General features: G+C 39.7%; 1 protein-coding gene across 3 annotated transcripts in view; it reads left to right on the forward strand.

Moving 5' to 3' along the window:
* The window catches only part of LOC138755068 (ATPase family AAA domain-containing protein 2-like), a 117,861-nt gene that overhangs the window by 24,860 nt on the left and 71,260 nt on the right, over positions 1–21,741 (forward strand). For all 3 annotated transcript variants that reach the window (XM_069920268.1, XM_069920269.1, XM_069920270.1), the window contains exons 5-10: positions 252–351; positions 925–1,018; positions 1,784–1,894; positions 2,983–3,097; positions 9,155–9,277; positions 11,140–11,248. In XM_069920268.1, coding sequence (XP_069776369.1) covers positions 252–351; positions 925–1,018; positions 1,784–1,894; positions 2,983–3,097; positions 9,155–9,277; positions 11,140–11,248 — 652 coding nt within the window. The remainder of the gene's footprint in view (positions 1–251; positions 352–924; positions 1,019–1,783; positions 1,895–2,982; positions 3,098–9,154; positions 9,278–11,139; positions 11,249–21,741) is intronic.

Consider the following 21,741-nt stretch of genomic DNA (forward strand, 5'->3'; position numbering starts at 1 on the left):
TCAGAAAACTTTCTTTCTGCTTGAGATTTACTAAACAATATTTACTTATTTTTATGTATGTATATTTGTCTTTTGTATTTGTGTGTTGTGTGCCTGCATGTTTTGCAGCAAGGACCAGAGAACCCTGTTTCATCAGGTTATATTTGCAATCAGATGACAACAAACTTGAATTTGAAATTTAGCAATTGGTCAATTGCTGTCAATTACCAGAAACTAATATTTTTTCTTTATTCCAAATGTTTTCTGACTAGCACGGCTGAAGCAGTCTTGCAGAAAATGGATGACATGAAGAAATTGCGTCAGAGAATGAGAGAATTGGAGAATCTTAGAGTCCTTGATGACACAGAAGAGGTAGGTGTAGGTGCTGGGCAATATGTAATTTAACGTGGGTGCAGTACTGAGGGAAAGCATCACTGTTGAGATGGGTTAAATGATGTCCCGTCCACTTTCTCGGTTACTTGTAAAAAAATTTCCTGGTACTATTTTCAAAGTGTAGAATATTGCCATGTGGCAAAAAAATCCCTTGAGTGCCATAAACCAAATTGCATTGTTGTATGTGGGAGCTTGCTGTGCACAAATTGGTTGCCTCATTTCCTATATAACAGTACAGTAAAATTCCCCTTATCCTGAATTCAAGCAACCAGCAAAAAAAAAATCACCGAAAATAAACAGGTAAAAAGTATGAATGATTAAAATTGATGTCCTCCTGCAGTTCGTTTGCCAATCCACGCAACATGCAATCTCAAGCAACTGGAAAATTCTCTTTCCTGACATTTAAGAGTCCCCATAGGTACCAGATACCAGATGTGTTTCAGACTCAATTTTCTAAACTGTGAAGCACTGAGCTGAGATCAGGTGTGCCACGATCATGGGGATAAAGCTCTTCAGTATTGAGCAGTAATATGATATTATTCTTTTCTGAAGGAGAATCTGGCTGTATATTCATGTGTGAAAAAGAAAAGGACAGCTCAAACGATAGATGAAGAAACCACAGAAGATCATGAAGATGGGAGTGGTGGTAAGGAGTCCAATTTGAGCATGACAATCTTGTGCTTTCCTCTCTGAAGAAGCGCCTCCTTTTCTGACTCCTCAACATGCTCTTAAGGCCTTCCTCCTACTTAAAATGCTGACATGGGAATTTTGCTCAGTGAGTGGGGCTAAAGAAAATGGTTCTTTCAAAGAACCTGTACATTACAACAAACTGAATTGCCAAGACCTCTGCTTTCGGCTTTCATCTCTAGTGAATCGTTCCTTGTCTATTATGTGCTTAAACTATGTACTAATTAGCGTGTGACAGTTCTAGCATGCTTTTTATATTGACGTATTCCAACTTGAATTGCTTTTTTTTGTGTTATGCCCTCTTCCGGTTAAGCAATGTGTTTTTAGTTCCTTGTTTTTCAAATCCCCATGAATACTTTGCTATTTTCTCTCCTAAATCTACCACAATCTGAGATTTCTACTGCATTTAATTCTGATGTCTTATTTCCAATTTTAATCATTCCATTGCTGACCTTTGGTCTGCTGTAGTTTTAAGCTTTGAATTCCTTTAACCTGGCTATCATTATTACCTCCCCTTCAAACAATTTTGTCAGGTGTTCTGTTATGTTCTCTTTCATTGCTTGACTTGAGACTTTGTTTAATAAAATATCTATGACGTATCTTTGGATGTCCTGCCCCATTTGAGGTGCTCTTTCAATAGCAGTTATTGAATGTGTGAGCTATTTTTGTCATGTTTTTTGAAAACCTCATGAATAAATTATTATTTCCCAAAATTTAACTGCAGAGTTATCTGAAGAGGAGGTTGAAGATAGGGAAGATGAGGACGGAGAGGGGAATACTCCAAAGCGCTACTATTTACGCCAAAGAAAAGCTGTTGTGAAGTGTCAAACTCCAGGTACATCTGCTTTGCATCAGATGTGATCCAATCCCAGGCCATGTTTAATTTTTCATTCTCTTTTGAACAAGTTAATACTTTAATAAACTCTTTAGCTTTAACTTCCTCCTTTCATGTGCTTTTGAGCCACCTCCTGTGATGAATGTGACTAAATCAATGTCATAAAATTGTACAGCATTGAAAAGGGCCATTTGCCCTCCTGTACTGACTCCATCATCCAGTACTTGTCCAGTGTTGGCAATCCTGTACTTGTGTGTCTTTCACTCTCACCCAGAAAAAGTATCCTTTTGCATGATGTTGTCTTGCTGTGGAAATTGGTGATGTATGTGTTGTGGCACTGTTGCTCGTGGGCCTACTGTGAAGTGAGACATGAAGGTTATGGAGCAAGGTTAATGCTTGTTTTAGTGGCAGGATTTCAGATAATGCAAGACAATAAAGATTTTGCTTCCTGGACACCTTTAGGAGTATTTATGGAATTCATCAATGCTTTCCAACTATTGTTGGGCACTGACATGAGAGGCATCAGATGCCGAGTACAAACGAAAATCAGCAGCAAATCATTTTTGTATCAGTTGAACTGATACAATGTGTCAGCATCATTATGTGATTAAACCTGCTAAATTCAGTAAAAGTTAATGTTTCTCCAACTTCCTACGTGATGCAGCAAAACTGAAACTATCCTTGTGTTCAGCATGAAGTTGCCTATCATTATCCCCAATTTCTTTTCAGGAAGTTAACCTTTTGAAAAATTTATTGTCCAGTGCAATTTGTTGTGAGTTTGTTCCCTGTTGAGATCTAATTTAAGTTTATTGATCCAACTCTGCCTTTTTTTTCACTCAGGTTTGTAAAGTCATTGCTTTAGTCTTATTTTATGGTAACTTGATTTTGCTTGTCAGCGCAATGTCCCACCTGACCATTACATTGTGTGTATCTGTATTTCAGGCCTGGTACCATCCGTAATATTAATCACTATAATTGTACAGTGAGAAAATTTATTTTGCATTCCACATATGTTTTCAGTTGATCACTTGCAATGTACTCTTCATGGATTTGCATAGTCTAATAGTTTAGTTTGATCTTTGAACTAGAACCAGAAAGAAAACGTGCAGTATTTTATCGTGGCCCCACTTCTCCGGTGAGACGAAGATATCGGTTTAGTGCTTCTGGCTCCCGTAGTCCCTACCGCAAGAGAAAAATAACCAGGTTTGTAATGAAAGTATAATCACTGATCTTGCTGCTAATAACAATTTAGTTGTGGCTAATGGCCTTGCAATCTTGTTTGTCCAAAATTTTTATTTTGTTGTGTTATTTGTTTAATTCTAAACTAGTACCTTGCCATTACAAGTTTTTATGGTGCTCTCTAATGCTGCACGTTTGCATTCTGTCAGAAAATACTAATGCCTTTTCCTATACCAAGTAGGAAAAGTGCAAGTGTGTCTTCCCTCGCTAATGAACATTTACTAAACAAGCCTTTTTTATATCTAGTAATGGGGAAGAGATCTTAAATAGTTTTTTTTTGCATCAGTATTTACTTAGGATACTGTCATAGTGTATGAGGAAGAAAGGGAAACAAACAGAAAGGTCATGGAACATGGAGATTAAGGAGGAGTAGGTTCTTGCTGCCTTACAGCGAATAAAGGTAGATAAATCACCTAAGCTGGATATGATATTCCCTCGGACATTGAGGCAGACTAGTGTAGACCTTTTAGGGGTCCTGCTGATATATTCAAAATGTCCTTAGCCATGGGTGAGGTGCCAGACTATTGGAAGATAGCTCATACTGTCCTTTTGTTTAAAAAGGGTTCCAAAAATAAACTGGGTAAAAATAGGCCGGTGAGCCTGATGTCAGTAAGTGGGTAAGTTATTGGAAGGAGTTCTGAGACAGGATATACAAGTATTTGGATAGTCATGAGCTGATTAAGGATAGCCAGTATGGCTTTGGGCGTGGTAGGTCGTGTTTAACGAATCTTGTAGAGTTTTTCCAAGGAGGTTACCATGAAGGTTGATGAAAGAAAGGCTGTATGTTGTCTACGTGGACTTCAAGTAAAGCTTTTGATAAGGTCCCACATGGGTGGTGAGTTCAGAAGGTTATGACACTAGGTATTCAAGGAGAGGTGGTAAACTGGATTCAAAATTATGCTTCAGGGATTCCTGTTGGTACTACTGTATATAATCAAAGATCTGGGTCATAATGTGGAGAATTAGATCAGCAAATTTGCTAATGATACAAAGATAGGAGGTGTTGTGGATGGTGAAGAAGATTTTCAAAGCTTGCAGAGGGATCTGGACCAGCTGGGAGAATGGGCCAAAAAAATGGCAGATGGAGTTTAATGCAGACAAGTGCGAGGTGATGAAAACCAAGGTAGGAGATATGTAGTAAATGATAGGGCATTGAGGAGTGCAGAGGAGCAGAGAGATCTAGGAATACAAGTACATTGTTCCCTGAAGGTGGCATCATGTGTGGACAGGGTTGTAAAGAAAGCTTTTGCTATCTTAGCTTTTATAAATCAAAGTAATGAGTTTAGGAGCTGGAATGTTATGTTGAAGTTGTTTAAGGCATTGGTGAAGCCAAATATGGAATATTGTGTAGCGTTCTGAGTGCCAAACTACAGGAAGGATGTCAATAAAATTGAAAGAGCGCAAAGAAGATTTACTAAGATGTTGCCGGGTCTTCAGGAGTTGAGTTTCAGGGAAAGATTAAGCAGGTTAGGACTTTCTTCCTTGGAGCGAAGAAGAATGAGGGGAGATTTGATAGAGGTTTACAAGATTGAGAGGTATAGACAGAGTGGATGCAAATAGGTTCTTTCCACTTAGAATGGGGTAGATAAATATGGGAGGTCATAATTTTAAGATGAAAGGGGAAAGGTTTAGCAATAGTTTGCTGTAGTGTTCTATGGTTCTATATCAGGTTTGTAGTTTATCGCTCAAGTTTTCACTGCAAGGAACATTAAGGAAAACTCTTGGATACTATATTTTAGGCAAGGTCCATAAAAACAGTAGCTTTCAAATCTTTGGGTTGATTGGAAAAAATCTGCAATAAATAAGGTGCGACGTGTTCAAAGTGGGTGGGGGAAGGAGGGAATAATTGAACATCTATAACAGGGGTCTCAAACTCATTTTACCTGGGGGCCGCTGGAGGTAGAGTCTGGGTGAGGCTGGGCCGCATCAGGTTTTCCACAAGATAAACTCTTACAAAAACATTCCAATGTTATCAAATATCTTTATTTTTATTTTTAACACAAAATAAGATGAAAAAATAAATAAATTAACAATTCATAAGAAAAAAATAAAATCAATCAGTAATAAATAAATAAAATGAAAATAATAATAATACAGCAGATATAGAAAACTGAAGAAACCACATATAGTTGCTGACTGGAGAAATGTAATTATTATTATTCAGATTCAAATGTCTGTATTAACAGTTCTTTAACCTTTAACTTTCTGAACATGAATGGAACATTGAACATAAACTGTTATGAACATTTCTTCTTCTGCCTACTTCTTACGGCTAGAGATCTGGCAGTGCTTCCCCTCGCATAGCCGAGTCACATTTGGCTTAAGGGAGGAGGCAGTTGAGACCCTCAGTAAGGCTTGAAGATACTTGTCAGTAAGTCTGGACCTGTACTTGGACTTATTGAAGTTTAAGGTAGAGAAGAGCTTTTTGCACAAGTATGTGCTCCCAAAAAGACACATGGTCCGCTTGAACATTCGGAAAAGCTCAGGGAAGCTGGGGGGCAATTCTCTCAAAAATTGCCCAAGCTTGTCTGCTTTTCCACTCACCTCCCTGAACTTGGTTTTGAGTTCAGAGTTGCACTGCAGGTCAATGAGCTCCATTTGAAGCACAGGAGGAGCGTCTTGCACATCAAAGGAGAAGGGGTCCGCAAAAATTTGAAATGTGGCTCTGTGCATCTTGAAGTCTGCAAATCTGTGATCAAATTCCTCCTGTAGCTTCAAAATGACATCCACATACTTCTCACCACTGAATGGTGTGCCTGAATCCATGAGTGCCTTGCATGCTGGGAAATGGCAAAGGTTTGTCTGAGAAAGCTGGGCTTTCCATAACATAAGTTTCGCAGAGAATGCTCTCATGTTGTCATAGGCAGCACTGACAAGTTCCTCCTGGCCTTGTAACTTCTTGTTCAGTACATTAAGCTCATGTGTAATATCAAGAAGAAAAGCTAAGTCCATGAGCCATTTGGGATCACTTAGCACGAGAACAGCAACCCCATCTTTCTCCATGAAGGCTTTCGCTTCCGCTCTCAACTCAAAAAGACCTCTTCAATATGTTTCCCCTGCTGAGCCAACGTACCTCGGTGAAGTAGAGCACATCCCCATAATCTGACTCCATTTCCTCTAAAAAAGCACAGAAACTTCTGTGCTTTATGCTCCTGGATCTGATTTGGTTGATGCATTTCACAACGACAGACATCACATTGTCAAACTTCAGGCATTTGCTGCAAAGAGCCTGCTGATGGATAATGCAGTGCAGAACAATGGCCTCCTCCACACTCTCCTCTTCCAGTTTTTTTTAAAGTGCCACCAGTCCATTTTTCCTCCCTGTCATTGATGGCGCTCCATTGGTTGTTATTCCAACAAACCTCTTCCATGGCAAACCGACATTCTCAATGGCATCACATAGCTGGTAAAATATCTCCTGAGCGGTGGTCTGGCCATGCATTGGAATTACTGTGAGCAACTCCTCTGTGACTTCAAAATTGTCATCAACACCATGAACATAGATTGCGAGCTGGGCAGTGTCGGTGATGTCTGTGGTCTCATCAAGAGCGCCTGAGTATACACTGAAACATTTTGCTTTCTCACACAGTTGATCATAAACGTCACTTGACAGGTCAGAAATACGCTCTGCCACGGTGTTGGCAGAAAGGCTGATGTTGCTAAACTGACCTTTTCTGGACAGACAATACTTGCAGCCTGTAATATGCACTTTTTGACAAATTCACCTTCTGTGAATGGCTTTCCTGCTTTAACAATCATCTCACTAACCACGCAGCTAGCTTCAACTGATGCATCATTCTCTTCGGTTGCTTTCTTAAAGAAATCTTGCCTCACTAGACATGTTTTAAGATAAGCAACCCGGTTGGCTCTCTCATCTCCTTGGTATTTTGCATACTCCTCAGCATATCTAGCTGTGTAATGACATTTCAAATTGTATTCTTTGTGCACTGCAACTTTCTCTGTGCAAGTAAGACACGTCAGGATACCCCTGTGCTCAACAAAGAAATATTGCACTTCCCACTTTTCATGAAATTGTCTGTGCTCATCACCAACCTTTCTCTTCACTGCAGGCTTTGAAAAAGACACGTTTGGGGCTGTATAATATATAATTCCACTTGGTGTCACTGTTGCATTGAAGTTTAAGTGTTTTGCCGATGCGTCTTTTCCGCTTCTTTTTCTGTCCCGCTGAGCAACAACTTCCGGGTTCAGACTGGACGCCGAAGCGCGTGAAGCGGGAGCGGCCGCGGAAATTGCGCATGTGCCGTGTGCATATGACAAATAGAAAATACACACAAATGTGCTTATATTCGCAATAAGCCCAGCCGATGTCCCGCCTCCAAGAGCAATATACCCCACCGTGATTGGTAGGTTCGTTCAGCTCCGCACACAACACTGAAAAGTGCCAATCATATCAAACTCGCGGGCCGCACTAACATTAAACTAAAAATATAAGGCGGGGCCACAAACTATCGTCCCGAGGGCCGCAGTTGGCCCACGGGCCGCAAGCTTGAGACCTCTGATCTATAATCTGACCTAGCAATTATAATCTTTGGATGGATGACTTGTAACCTTTGGCATGTTTGTTTCTGTATGCCAAAGTAAGTCCATTTAAATATCTTAGTTTACTACATCTTAACTGGGAAGAGAGACTAGCTTCTAACTGTTGCCCATCTCCTGCAGCTGATATCACCCTATAAAAAAAATAGAGGGTTTATTTTGCCTCCCACTGTATGAATTTCACATAACAGATTGTTTTTAAGGAACTTAACCCTTTTTGCTAAATGGGAGGTGGGTTTCAGTATTGGTCTTGGCATATTTTGAAGAACGTGTAGAATTAATCTGGTGGTCGATGAGGAAAATAGAAATAACATTGTTTTGCAACTTTTTTGATCAAAAGAAGATAATCAGAAATGAAACTAAAACAAAAGTGTGTAGGCTATTTTGTTACAGGTTGGATATTGTCTTTGAGGTTTCTGTTTCAGCTTTTGCTGTACTCCTTTATATTAAAGAAGGCATAACAAGACTGCTGTGATAAAGAAAGTGTGATATATTTGTAAGTTAAGATGACCTGCTGCCTTTGACCTAAATCATGCAAGCTGAAATTTTGGGAAGTGCTGTTTTAGTAGTTATGATGACCTTTTCTCACTGACCATCAATGTGGGCACTCCGAGGCTACCATCATGGTACTCTACTCCATTCCCGCCAAACGAATGACTGTACAGCCAAGTTCAGCTCCACCTGTCATGTGCATTGATGGGATGGACGTGGTGAGGGTTAGAACCTTCAAGTTTCTGGGAGTTCATATTTCAGAAGACCTCTCCTGGAGCCAGCATATCAAGGCAACCATGAAGAAGGCATAACAATGCCTTTCAAAAAAAAGTCTGTGGAGATTGGCATGTTGTCAGATACTCTGCCAAATCTCTACAGGTGGAGTTTGGAAAGTATACTGACTGGTTACATCACAGACTGGTTTGGGAATTTGAGTGTCCAGGAACACAGCCAGATGCATCCCATGCTCCAACCACCTGTCCACCGAAGACGCCTCAAGAAGGCAGTGAACATCATAAAGAGTCCCCATCACCCTGGTCACAACCTCTTTGTGTTGCTCCTTTCAGGAAAAAGATGCAGAACCCTGAAGTCCATAATCTCTAGATTTAAGAACTGCTTTTTTTTTAAAAAAAAAGTTGTCAGACTCATGCACTTCTTGGTACTATCCTAACCAGAAACTATTCCACTATATCTGCTTGCACCTCTGAAATGTCTTTTTTTAATTTACTTGCACTAACTGACTAGATATTTATTAATTAACCCACATCTCTTTTCTGCCTTGCATTTGTGATTATTTAAATGTTTACTATTTTTGTTGATATATCTTGTGTACATAATTGGCAGCAGGAGGTAAGAATTTTGGTATATCTGTGCATTGTATTTCTGCAGTAGCTCAATGAGAGTTTGTCATATGCAGAGCATCCTGTTGATGTGGGAAACTTCCAAGCTAACAGTAGAAATTTGTACTTGAAGGCGAAGGCATGCAATACACAGCAATGATTCCACCACAACCACCACATCCTCCTCCTCATCTGAGGATGAAGAGGAGCACTTTGAGAGAAGAAGAAACAAATCAAGGAACAGAACCCTCTTGAGGTACATTTGTTTTGGAAACTTTCTAAACAATCTTATTAAAACTAATGTTAAACAACAAAAGTTTGCAAACCCTGTGATTGTCATTAATACTCAAGTATTGGAGAAACTCGGCAGGATACAAGGATACATAACTACTGTTTTGAGCATAAGCCCTTCATGGGAACACAGGCCTAAAGGGAAAAGGTCATATGGGTGAGAGGACAGAAGAGAAAAAAGCTGGGAAATGATAGGGGGAGGGTATAGTTCTCTGAATGGAATGGGGAGGGGAGGGGGAGTATGGAGCTGGAGGAAAGTAGACTGAGGGATAGGGAAAGAGAGGGTGACAGGAGAGGGGCCTAGTAGAAACTGGAGAAGTTGATGTTAATGCCAACTGGTCGGAGAGAATATTAGATAGCGTTCCTCTGGAAGACCATGAAGCCATGAACAGACGCGATGGCATAGGAGTTTGGTGCAGAATTGAAATGGTTGGCTACTGGCAATTCCCCTTTAGAGCAGCAGACACGGTGAAGGTGCTTAAAATAAACTTTTTTCATCTCATGGTGTAACATCGCTTTTTTTGTGGAGAAATTTATAGTTAAGTAATGGAAGGGACAAGAAATTTTCTGCTGAAATCCTACTTATCGTGCTGGCTCTGCATGTCTTTAATATAGAAATGTATGCGGCAACAGGTTTGTTTCTGCCATTGTGGTGTGGCCTCCTTTTCTTCATGTGTTATATTGTTTATATGTTACATCCATGTAATGTCATGTTTGGAGCCGAAAATGTTTTTGGTAAATGTTTGAAGAAATTAGAACAGCTGGTGAGGTATTGGCCTTTATTATGTTATTTGCATTATTTTAAGAGGTTTCCATCATAACTGTCAATGTTGATTTTGAATTTAAATTTGAAAAAATACAAGATAGTGTTCAGAGGCTAATAGAATAATATTAATATGCAGCAAAGGAAATCATTTGAAAATAAGGTCCATAACTTTAGTGTGAAACTAACAGATAGACTGGTTGGAAGAAAAATAATGGTTTCTGTGGGAGTTGAATTACCCATGGGCTGTTCCCAGGGTCGCACAGAGTCAGACATCCAGAACTGCTGGAAGACTATCAATTGGTGAAAGAGTGGTCTTCCCAAAATAAGATGAATGTACAGGAATGCTGCCAACTGGCACATTACAGAATGCAGGAGTACATGCTGAGGGTCACAATGAGTCTTGGTCCAGCGAGGGTGCTGTGGGGAGGGGCCACAGTCTTAAAACTCTTCCATTACTGGGCCCTGAGGGGCTTAGACCGAGGGGAAGTCCTTAAAAAAAACACGGGAGAAGCAACAAGGTGCCACAGTGGTGGTAATGGTGTAAATAGAATCAAATGTAACAATGTACAATGATGGGAATGTATGTATATGAAAGTAAGGGTGGAACAGATTTTGAATGTTTTTCTTTCATAATTAATATATTGTGAGTAAAGTCTATTTTTGGTTTGAGAGAGAGAGAGATCTGAGCCATCTGAAAGATAATTTTCCTGAAATATTAATACTTTCCTGAAGCTGCTGTCTAACCATTTACATTTTCTGTTTATATTTATGCAAATCAGATTTGTTTAAAATCTACAGCAGGAAGAATATTCTGTCATAGAACTAATGCCAAGATCATGGGTGCTGACTGAATGTATCAGGAGACTTGGGATGCTTTTGGGGCAAGACTTACTTTAAAAACCATTCCAAAAACTTGGCAATAACATCATCATAGTTCACTGGTACTTTGATTGTTCAAATAATTTTCTCTTTTACGATGATCAATGTATAAATTGATTCCTGTTACACATAAAACATGGGAACACAACCTTGTATTTACAATCGCACTGTTGTCTTTCTAGATGTCTCCCACTGAATGTTAGGAAAGATGACCTGAAAGGAATTCGCAAAGATCGGATGAAGATAGGTGCTAGCCTAGCAGATGTGGATCCAATGCAAATCGACACGTCTGTAAGTTAAAGGGAGTTTGGGCTTCTTTGGAAGATTTCCCATATTTTCCAATCAACTTCTATTCAGAATGCAGAGGAGACAACATTAAAGGAATTAGATGCCTGTTATGAGCTCAGAGGACCCGAAAACCCAGCATCAATAGATATTCTCCAAGACATGGTTACTTAAATGTTTAAAAGTTGCTTTCAATTATCTTTAAACATGAAAACAGAATCACACTTTAATCACAATTGACTTAACTAAACTAACTTAACCCCCTTCTAATTCTAACTGCACGTGTATGTAATGTGTGTAAGTTCAGCAGTTTTCTTTGATTCACAGTCCAGTCTCACTTCTCCTTCCTCCAAGTTCTCTGGTTGCAGACAATTCTTATTCTGTGCACAGAATTTAACATGTATAAAGTTCACCAGGCTTTGGTGCTTGAAAGATAATTGGTTACCGCTCAGGAAGGTTCTTGTCAGTTTTCAGAAAGATTTGTTGTACCAGGACATCCATAGCTGGTTCCTTTTTAATCACCCACTCCAGTGTCTTGCTGACAAAACTTGCCCCCTTCAGGGTTCTCCAGATGATAACCTCTTTCTTTCAGGTCACCACAGTTCCTTTTTATTTCCCTTATTCCAAGTGAAACATTAGACAGCCAGTACTCTCCTCTTGCATGAACCACAAGGGCTTTGATCAGGCTGAACTAAGAACTCACAAACCCGTCTTCCAAATGGGGTTTTCCCTCAAGCTTTCCAGCTTGTCCTTTTCCAGTCTGAGCTGATGTTACTGGCTGTAACACTATAGGTGATCTCTCTCTGAAAGCCTGTTTGACTCTCTCTGAAAGCCTGTTTGACTCTCTCTGAAAGCCTGTTTGACTCTCTCTGCTTGCCAAATCACACGACCCTCTTGGAACACCTCCAGACAATCTGCGGCACCGACAAGATCTTTCATCTGTTGCCTTATTGTAAACAACAATGCATTAGTGAAGTCTCTTGGGCACTCTCCAAAGCTCTTGCAAAGTCTCTGGGTCCCCGACATGTCTAGCATTAGCAGAGCTCCAGTATTTAAAATAAGATCTGTTTTAAAGTGTTTGTATGTGACCTACTCTAACAAACCTTTCCCAATTTATTTCTCAAAAACATCTATATACTGTCACATGCCATGTTGCCATAATTTGCAATTGCTATTTTTTTAATTCTCTTTTATAATTGTGAGGTTTGCAAGGTTCCAGGTTCCTTTGTCATATACACAAATGACCTGTAAAGATACACAGAGATAAATATAGTCCAGAAGAGTAAAAGGGTCCCTTCAGAGACATTAAGTATCCATGGATCCCACTGACACCTCCCTAGCTGAACAACTTCCTATCTAGTCCAATGGTGAACCCAAGTTCCAGGTGTCAGTCTCCTTCCTCAGCTCCTGGTTCCAAACCCCCAATATGATCAAGAAGCTGTCAGCATTTAAGTCCCATCAGCAGTCTCATGGATCTAGGTCCTGATACTTGGTTCCCACGTTCTGGTCTCCAATAGCTCACAGCCTGGTGAGCCTCTTGCTGGTCCACTGCTGTGGTCTCTGTTTCTGATCCTCTGATTTGGAGATGGGGTGGATGGTCCTCCCACTCTGGTGCCTTGGACAGGTCCACTGCTACCCTAAAGCATGCAAGCCCTGTGGTTTATGCTGCTATGGGTGCTGTCATTCTTGGCCATGGTCCTGTGTATAACAGATATACATTTTTTTTATTATTTTTCACACTGAACCATATCAACCAAAATACAAACATTTCCCTCTTAAATATACACAGTGGCATTTTCTCCCTTCCCCCCCCCCCCCCCTACCTTCCCACCCCCTCCAAAACCAATAGACATTCAACGTTTCCAGTAAAACCATTAAACAATGTCATCACACAATGAAAACATGAAAAATATGTCATCTACTTTTACACACTGGATCAAGTAATTTTGTCTTCTTACCATGTTAGGGTGTGGAGGTGGAAGGTGAGCCCTCTCTGTTATGTTCCATGTATGGTTCCCAAATTTGTTCAAATAATGTGACTTTATTTTTTAAATTATATGTTATTTTTTTTCCAATGGAATACATTTATTCATTTCCATGTACCATTGCTGTATTCTCAGGCTCTCCTCTGATTTCCAAGTTGACGTTATACATTTTTTTGCTACAGGTCAGGCTATCATAATAAATCTTTTTTGCGCATCATCCAATTTGAGGCCTAATTCCTTACTACTTATATTACTTAGAAGAAAGATCTCTGGATATTTTGGAGTGTTTTTTGTGATTTTATTTACCTGATTTAGATCTTCCCAAAACTTTTTCACATTCTCTCACATGCCCAAATTGCATGTACTGTTGTTCCTATTTCCTTCTTACAGCGAAAACATCTATTTGATAATGTTGGATCCCATTTTTTTTTAAACTTTTGGGGCATGATATGTAACCAGTGTAACCAATTATACTGTATCATTTGTAACCTTGTGTTTATTATATTCTTCATAGTTCCAGAGCATAACTTTTCCCATGATTCATTTTTTTATCTTTGTTTAAATCTTTTTCCCAGTTTTGTTTGGGTTTATAGCGTATTTCACCATTTTCCTTCTCTTGCAGCTTGATGTACATGTTCGTAATAAATCTTTTAATTATCATTGAATCTGTAGTCACATATTCAAAGCTGCTTCCTTCTGGTTATCTCAGTCTGTTTCCCAATTTATCCTTTAAGTAGGCTTTTAGTTGATGGTATGCAAACATTGTACCATGAGTTATTCCATATTTGTACTTCATTTATTCAAATGGTAATAAATTATTTCCAAAAAAACAATTTTCTATATTTTTAATCCCTTTCCTCTCCCATTCTCTAAAGGAAAGAGATATTGTATTGTAAAAGGGATTAGCTCATTTTGCATCAATAATAATTTTGGTATTTGGTAATTTTTTTTTCCTTTCTAAGTGAATCTTCTTCCATATATTGAGTAAATTATGCAATACTGGTGAGCTTTTATATCGTACCAGCTTTTCATCCCACTTATAAAGTATATGTTCAGTTAACTTTTCCCCTATTTTATCTCACTCTATCTTAGTCCAATCTTGTTTTTCCCCTTGTCTGATAAAAATCTGATAAATACCTGAATTGTGCTGCTCTATAATAATTTTTTAAAAGTTTGGTAACTGGAAACCACCTCTCTGTTAATTTATCTAACGCTATCCTCAGTTTCCCCCTTTCCATAAAAATTTCCTTATTTTTCTCTTTAGTTCATTAAAGAATTTCTCTGTTAAGGGAATTGGTAACGTTTGAAATAAGTATTGTATCTTTGGGAAGACATTCATTTTAATGCAGTTCACCCTCCCTATCAAGCGGTAGTTCTTTCCAATGTTCTAAGTCTTCCTGGGATTTCTTTATTAGTGGTTGATAGTTTAATTTGTACAAGTGGCTTAAATTATTATCTAACCTAATACCTAGGTATCGGATTGCTTGTGTTTGCCATTTAAATGGTGATTCTTTTTTAAATTCTATATAATCCGCATTATTCATTGGCATCACTTCACTTTTATTTGCGTTGATCTTGTACCCCGATATTTCTTCATATGCCTTCAATTTTTTGTGTAGTTCTTTTATTTATATTTCTGGTTCTGTTAAGTATACTATGATGTCATCTGCAAATAAACTGATTTTATACTCCTTCATTTTTATCCCTTTATTTTATTTTCTGTTCTTATCAGTTCTGCCAATGGTTCTATTGCTAAAGCGAACAGTGAGGGAGATAATGCACATCCCTGCCTAGTTGACCTACTTAATTTGAATTGGTTCGATACTGTTACCTTAGCCAATAGTCCATTATATAATGCTTTAATCCAATTAATATATTTTTCTGGTAGATTGAACTTCTGTAATATCTTAAATAAGTAGTTCCACTCTACCCTGTCAAAGGCTTTTTCTGCGCCTAAGGCAACAGCCACCATTGGTTTCTTATTTCCTTGAGCTTCATGGATTAGATTAATGTTTACAGACATTATCCGCTGTTGCCTTTTCTTAATAAATCCAGTTTGATCTTGTTTAACTATTTTTGGTACACAGTTGGTCAATCCGTTTGCTAATAATTTTGCTATTATCTTATCACCTGAATTAAGTAGAGATATTGGTCTATATCAGGGGTGTCAAACTCAAATTTACGGAGGGCCAAAATTAAAAACTTGGACTAAGTCGAGGGCCGAACTAAATATTTATTGAAAATTTTCAACAACATCTGCATGTTTTCTCTTCTTTCAACATATGTAATGTTAAACTTTAGAATATAACGTTTAGGAGGATAATGTTACAGGTCAGGAGTAGGTAGCTCAAGTTCACCCTTTGCTTGACCTGAGGGAAACATATTTGGTCCCTGTGGAGATGTAGTCAGCATTCACAGGCTGTGTCCATTTTGGCCTGCATCAGGACTCAGCATTTCCTGCTCACTCCTCAGGCTCTAGGCCTCTATTCACCCTCAACCCACCATCCCTCTACCTGACCAGTCCTTTACCCAACCTCTACTTGCCCCTCACTCCACTCGCTCTGCCTCTACCCACCCCATCCTATGCACGCCCCTCTACTGCCTCTCCCCTCAACCTGTTCCTCCCTCTACCTGTCTCTCACCCTCTAATCACCCCTGCCCCTCCCCTTTTACCTCTTCCCTATCCACCCCTCCTACTCATCACTCCCTCTAACTGCCCCTCGCACCACCATAACTTCCCCTGCCCATTACTCCTCACCTACACCCTCTGCCCACCCCTGCTTACCCACCCACTCAGGCCCAGCGCGCTGCCGATCAGCCTTTGCGACAGCCACCATCTCTCTCTTCACGTGCAGGGCCGAACCAGCCATCCCTGGAGTCTGCGCGGGTGCAAGCGCTGAAGGCCGTGGCGACCGGGAGAAGTGCGCTCGCGCTGTGGAAGGGCCGTCTGGTGCCAGTCGCGCGGGGCTCGCGCTGCCCGGGGGCCGTGCGCAGCCTGCCATGCCCGTCGCACCGACAGGAAATCACAGGCGCTCGCCAATCCACCACACCGCTCGACAGGTGGGAGAAGTGACTGGTTGTGCGGGGAGCCTTCCAACCGGCTTGCCGGCTGATGACATCGACAGACTTCTCGTGTTACAATTTCTCGTGTTACAATGGGGAAGGATGTGCAATGAAGGGGGAGGATGGTGGGGGTGACATTACCAAAAAACAGCATCGGCGGGCCACCTCTAATACATTTTTGAAATGATCTTGCGGGCCAAATTTGGCCCGCGGGCCAGAGTTTGACATGTGTGGTCTATATGATGCTGGTGTTAGTGGATCCTTCCCCAACTTTGGTATTACTGTAATTATTGCTGTCTTACATGAATCTGGCAAGTTTTGTGTTTCTTCTATCTGGTTCATTACTTTCTGGAGAGGAGGAATTAATAACTCTTTAAATGTTTTATAGAATTCTATTGGGAATCCATTCTCTCCAGGCGTTATATTGTTCGGCAGCATTTTTAATATATCAAATGGTTTTATCATTTTGTTTTGTTCCTCTTCTTGTAATTTTGGCAGTTCAGTTTTAGCTAAAAATTTCTATTTTATCATCTCTCCCCTCATTCTCAGTTTGGTATAATTGTTCATAAAATTACCAAAGTTCTCATTAATCTCCATTCGATTATATGTAATTTGTTTGTCCTTTTTCCTTGGTGCCAATACAGTTCTTTTAGCTTGTTCTGTTTTAAGTTGCCAGGCTAATATTTTGTATGTTTTTTTTTCTCCTAGTTCATAATACTTTTGCTTTATTTTCATTGTTCTTCTCCACCTTGTACGTTTGTAATGTTTCGTATTTTATTTTTTGTCCGCCAATTCTCTTTTTGTTATATCATCCCTTGTTGCTAGTTCCTTTTCTGTACTTACCATCTCCCTTTCCAATTGTTCTATTTCCCCATTGTCGTCCTTTTTAATCTTAGTTACATAACTTATTATCTGTCCTCTAATAAAATCTTTCATTGCATCCCATAATATAAATTTGCCTTTCACTGATTCCATATTTATTTCAAACTACATTTTAATTTGGCATTCAATAAACTCTCTTAAGTTCCTGCCTTTTAAGTAGCATGGAGTTTAACCTCCATCTATATGTTCTTGGTGGGATGTCCTCCAGTTCTATTGCTAATAACAAGGGTGAATGATCAGATAGCAATCTAGCTTTATATTCAGTTTTCCTAACTCTCCCTTGAATATGGGCCGACAACCAAAACATATCAAACCTTGAGCATGTTTTATGCCTACTCGAATAATATGAATATTCCTTCTCCCTTGGGCGCTGCCTCCTCCATATATCCACAAGTTTCATTTCTTTCCTTGATTTAACCATAAATTTGGCCACTTTATTCTTTTTGCTAGTCTTTTGTCTAGTTTTATCCAACATTGGATCCAAATTAAGGTTAAAATCCCCCTTATCAATATATTTCCTTATGTATCTACAATCTTCAAAAAAAATCTTGCATAAACTTTTGATCATCTTCATTAGGTGCATATATATTGAACAAATTCAAAAATTCTGAGTATATCTGACACTTTATCATTATGTATCTCCCTACTGGATCTATTATTTCCTCCTCTATTTTGATTGGTACATTTTTATTTATTAATATAGCTACACCTGTAGCTTTTGAATTATATGATGCTGCCGCTACGTGCCCTACCTACCCAGTCTCTCTTTAAATTTATTATGTTCCATTTCAGTTAGATGCGTTTCCTGCACAAATGCTACACCTATTTTTTCTTTTTTTTTCAGTAAATTTAATAGCCTCTTCCTTTTAATTTGGTTATGTATTCCATTAATATTTATAGTCATATAATTCAACGTGGCCATCTCATACCCTATTTACACCTCATTTCCACTTCCTCACCACCACCCTTTTCACCATTTTCAACTGTTTTTCTTTTTTGAACTCACTGTATGACAACACATTTAAAACATAAAATACTTCAACAACTCCCACATCCAATATTCCCTTAGCCCCAAATGTCTCTCCCCCCACCCCTCTCTGTTGCACGATATCCCTTGCCGGGCAACCACAACTCCCTTCTCCATTTGGATTGCGAACCCGCTCGTAGGCGTCAACAGATTTTGCAGTGACAGTTATTCTCTCCCACCCAACCCCCCCCGGAAAAGACTATTTTTACACATATAACAAAGCTCATCCTCTTTTTTTTTTCCCCTTTACTTCCTTTCTTCCCTTCTTTAGTTCTTACATATTCATTATTTTTACATCTTTACATGTATTTTATCGCCGTTCTTCATTCTTGTTACATCTCCTCATCTCTCCTTCTGTCCTGCAGACATTCTGCAAATTCTTGTGCTTCCTCCGGATCTGAGAACAGTCTGTGTTGTTCCCCAGGGATAAATATTTTACGCATAGCTGGATGTCTTTATATAAATTTATAACCTTTTTTTCATAGAATCGAAACTCCTTCCTCTTTTAAGAGTTCAAAACTCATGTCTGGGTAAAAAAATATTTTTTCACCTTTGTATTCCAATCGTTTATTGTCTTCTTTAATTTTATTCCTTGCCCGCTCCAATATATTTTCTCTTGTCGTATATCTCAAAATTTTACTAAAACGGATCTTGGTTTTTGATGTGTCTGTGGTTTTGGGCCTAATGTTCTGTGTGCCCTTTCTATTTCCATTCCTTCCTGTACTTCTGTCATTCCCGGGACCTTTGGGATTCATTCTTTTATAAATTCCTTCATATCTGTGCCTTCTTCATCTTCCTTTAGGCCCACTATTTTTGTTGTTTCGCCTACTATAATTTTCCAACATATCAATTTTCTGAGCTAACAACTCTTGTGACTCTAACTTTTTTATCACTTTCTTCCAATTTTCTTCTTAAGTCATTCACTTCCATTTCTAATCTTTTCCCTATTTCTGTCATGACCAGCTCTATTCTATTCACTTTTTCTTCTGTACTTTTCATTTTTCTTTTAATTTCACTAAATTCTAATGTCAACCATTCTTTTAATGCTCTCATTTGTTCTTGGAAAAAAAACTTTATCTATATTCTGTCCATCTGATTTACCTTCTATTCCTCTGTGCAGATCTTGGTCTTCCTCTTCTTCTGTGTCTGTACCTATGTTTGTGTCGTCTTCTCTTTGTATCTGTGTCTGACTTTCCTGATGAGTTGCTTGTCTCACTTTGCTGGGTGGTTTCTTCCTTGACTTCTTGCTGTTGGACCTCTTCTTCTGGGCCACTCATCTATTGGGCCTCCTGCTGCTGCTCTTCTTTCCTTTCATTCCCTTTCCTGTTGCTTTCCTCTTCTAGCTGAGAGCCCTGGCGTCGGGCATCCCTCAGCTTGTTGCGTTGTGTTTGCCCGCTCCTCAGCTGAGCCCCCCTCCCATTGGTGTTCTCCTTCTCCTTAGTAAGCACACTGCACACTTTTGTTTGGCTCAGAGAGCCATTTTTGCAGTCCAGCAGTCAGGGGGTCGCGACTCTGCAGGGCTGTCACCAACCTCGGAGAATGGGCTCTCTCCTCCATGATGGCTCCCTATTTCTTCATGCAGGTATGGCCTTCTCCTTTCTCTTCCGGTGTCTTTTCCCGTTTTTACATTTTCCTTCTTGGGTGCCATTTTCTTTCTTTTCTCTACAACTTTAATCTTTTATTTGTTAAGTTTTGTGTTTCTTGAACTTTGTGTTTTCTTCACTTTATTTTTTCTTTTCTGGAGAGGGCTGGTATTCCTCTACTGGCCACTACTCCATCACATGACTCCTCCCCACCGATGTACATCTTGGGGAGACTGACCGATGTTAAACTCTTGTTTGAAAAATAAATTCTGGTAGTTAATTCCAAGCTTAGTGGATAATGATGCACCCTTTGATCATTCAAGCAAGTTGTTGTCCTGCTGCTTTGGTTTTATCTGCTTTACATCTGGTGTCCCAGAGTGAATCGATATGATGGTGTGCAGTGAACTGTGTTTGTTTGAATTTCATGTATTCTGCATTTGCATTGTTGAATGGAATTGTAAATTATAAAGACAGGACCTTCACTTGAAAACGAGACTTTTTTCAACAGGATGAATCCAGGTTGAGTTTATTTTTTAAAAATTCCACAACGATCAAATGAATTTTTTTTCAGTAGCCACTAACAAGACTGTAAAGCTTGAGTTGATAAAAGAATGATTTCTCATGGTAGAGCTGAGGTTGGCCCAGATGAGTATCTTAGTTGCTAAACCAGAGAAAGTTTACCATCTTGGAAAGTTATATAATACACGGTAATGTATTTACCTTTCTTTTTTTCAGACAGTTTTTGGATATTTCAAGTTAAATAATAGATGTTTATTTAATCAATTTATTAATGTTCAAAAATAATTATTGTATTAATTTTGTATTTTAAATGATAAAATGAGTAATGTTATTGTATGTTGTATGTATTATTCTTTGGCATGGCTTCGCGGATGAAGATTTATGGAGGGGTAAATGTCCACGTCAGCTGCAGGCTCGTTAGTGGCTGACAAGTTCGATGTGGGACAGGCAGACACGGTTGCAGGGGAAAATTGGTTGGTTGGGTTTTTCCTCCTTTGTCTTTTGTCAGTGAGGTGGGCTCTGCGATCTTCTTCAAAGGAGGTTGCTGCCTGCCGAACTGTGAGACGCCAAGATGCACAGTTGGAGGTGAGATCAGCCCACTGGCGGTGGTCAATGTGGCAAGCACCAAGAGATTTCTTTAGGCAGTCCTTGTACCTCTTCTTTGGTGCACCTCTGTCACGATGGCCAGTGGAGAGCTCGCCATATAACACGATCTTGGGGAGGCGATGTTCCTCCATTCTGGAGACGTGACCTACCCAGCGCAGTTGGATCTTCAACAGCGTGGATTCGATGCTGTCGGCCTATGCCATCTCGAGTACTTCGATGTTAGGGATGAAGTTGCTCCAATGAATGTTGAGGATGAAGCGGAGACAACACTGGTGGAAGCGTTCTAGGAGCCGTAGGTGATGCCGGTAGAGGACCCAAGATTCAGAGCCGAACAGGAGTGTGGGTATTGACAACGGCTCTGTATACGCTTATCTTTGTGCGGTTTTTCAGTTGATTGTTTTTCCACTCTTTTGTGTAGTCTTCCAAAGGTGTTATTTGCCTTGGCGAGTCTGTTGTCTATCTCGTTGTCGATCTTTGCATCTGATGAAATGGTGCAGCCGAGATAGGTAAACTAGTTGACTGTTTTGAGTTTTGTGTGCCCGATGGATGATGTGGGGGGCTGGTAGTCACAGTGCGGCTTTTGCGCACACAGAGGAACTACAGACATGGTCTTTGCCCTCAGACAGCTCCAAGAAAAGTGCAGAGAACAAAACAAAGGACTCTACATCATCTTTGTTGACCTCACCAAAGCCTTCGACACCGTGAGCAGGAAAGGGCTTTGACAAATACTAGAGTGCCTTGGATGCCCCCCAAAGTTCCTCAACATGGTTATCCAACTGCACGAAAACCAACAAGGTCGGGTCAGATACAGCAATGAGCTCTCTGAACCCTTCT

This window comes from Narcine bancroftii, chromosome 2 (genome assembly GCF_036971445.1).
Source record: "Narcine bancroftii isolate sNarBan1 chromosome 2, sNarBan1.hap1, whole genome shotgun sequence".
NCBI lineage: Eukaryota > Metazoa > Chordata > Chondrichthyes > Torpediniformes > Narcinidae > Narcine > Narcine bancroftii.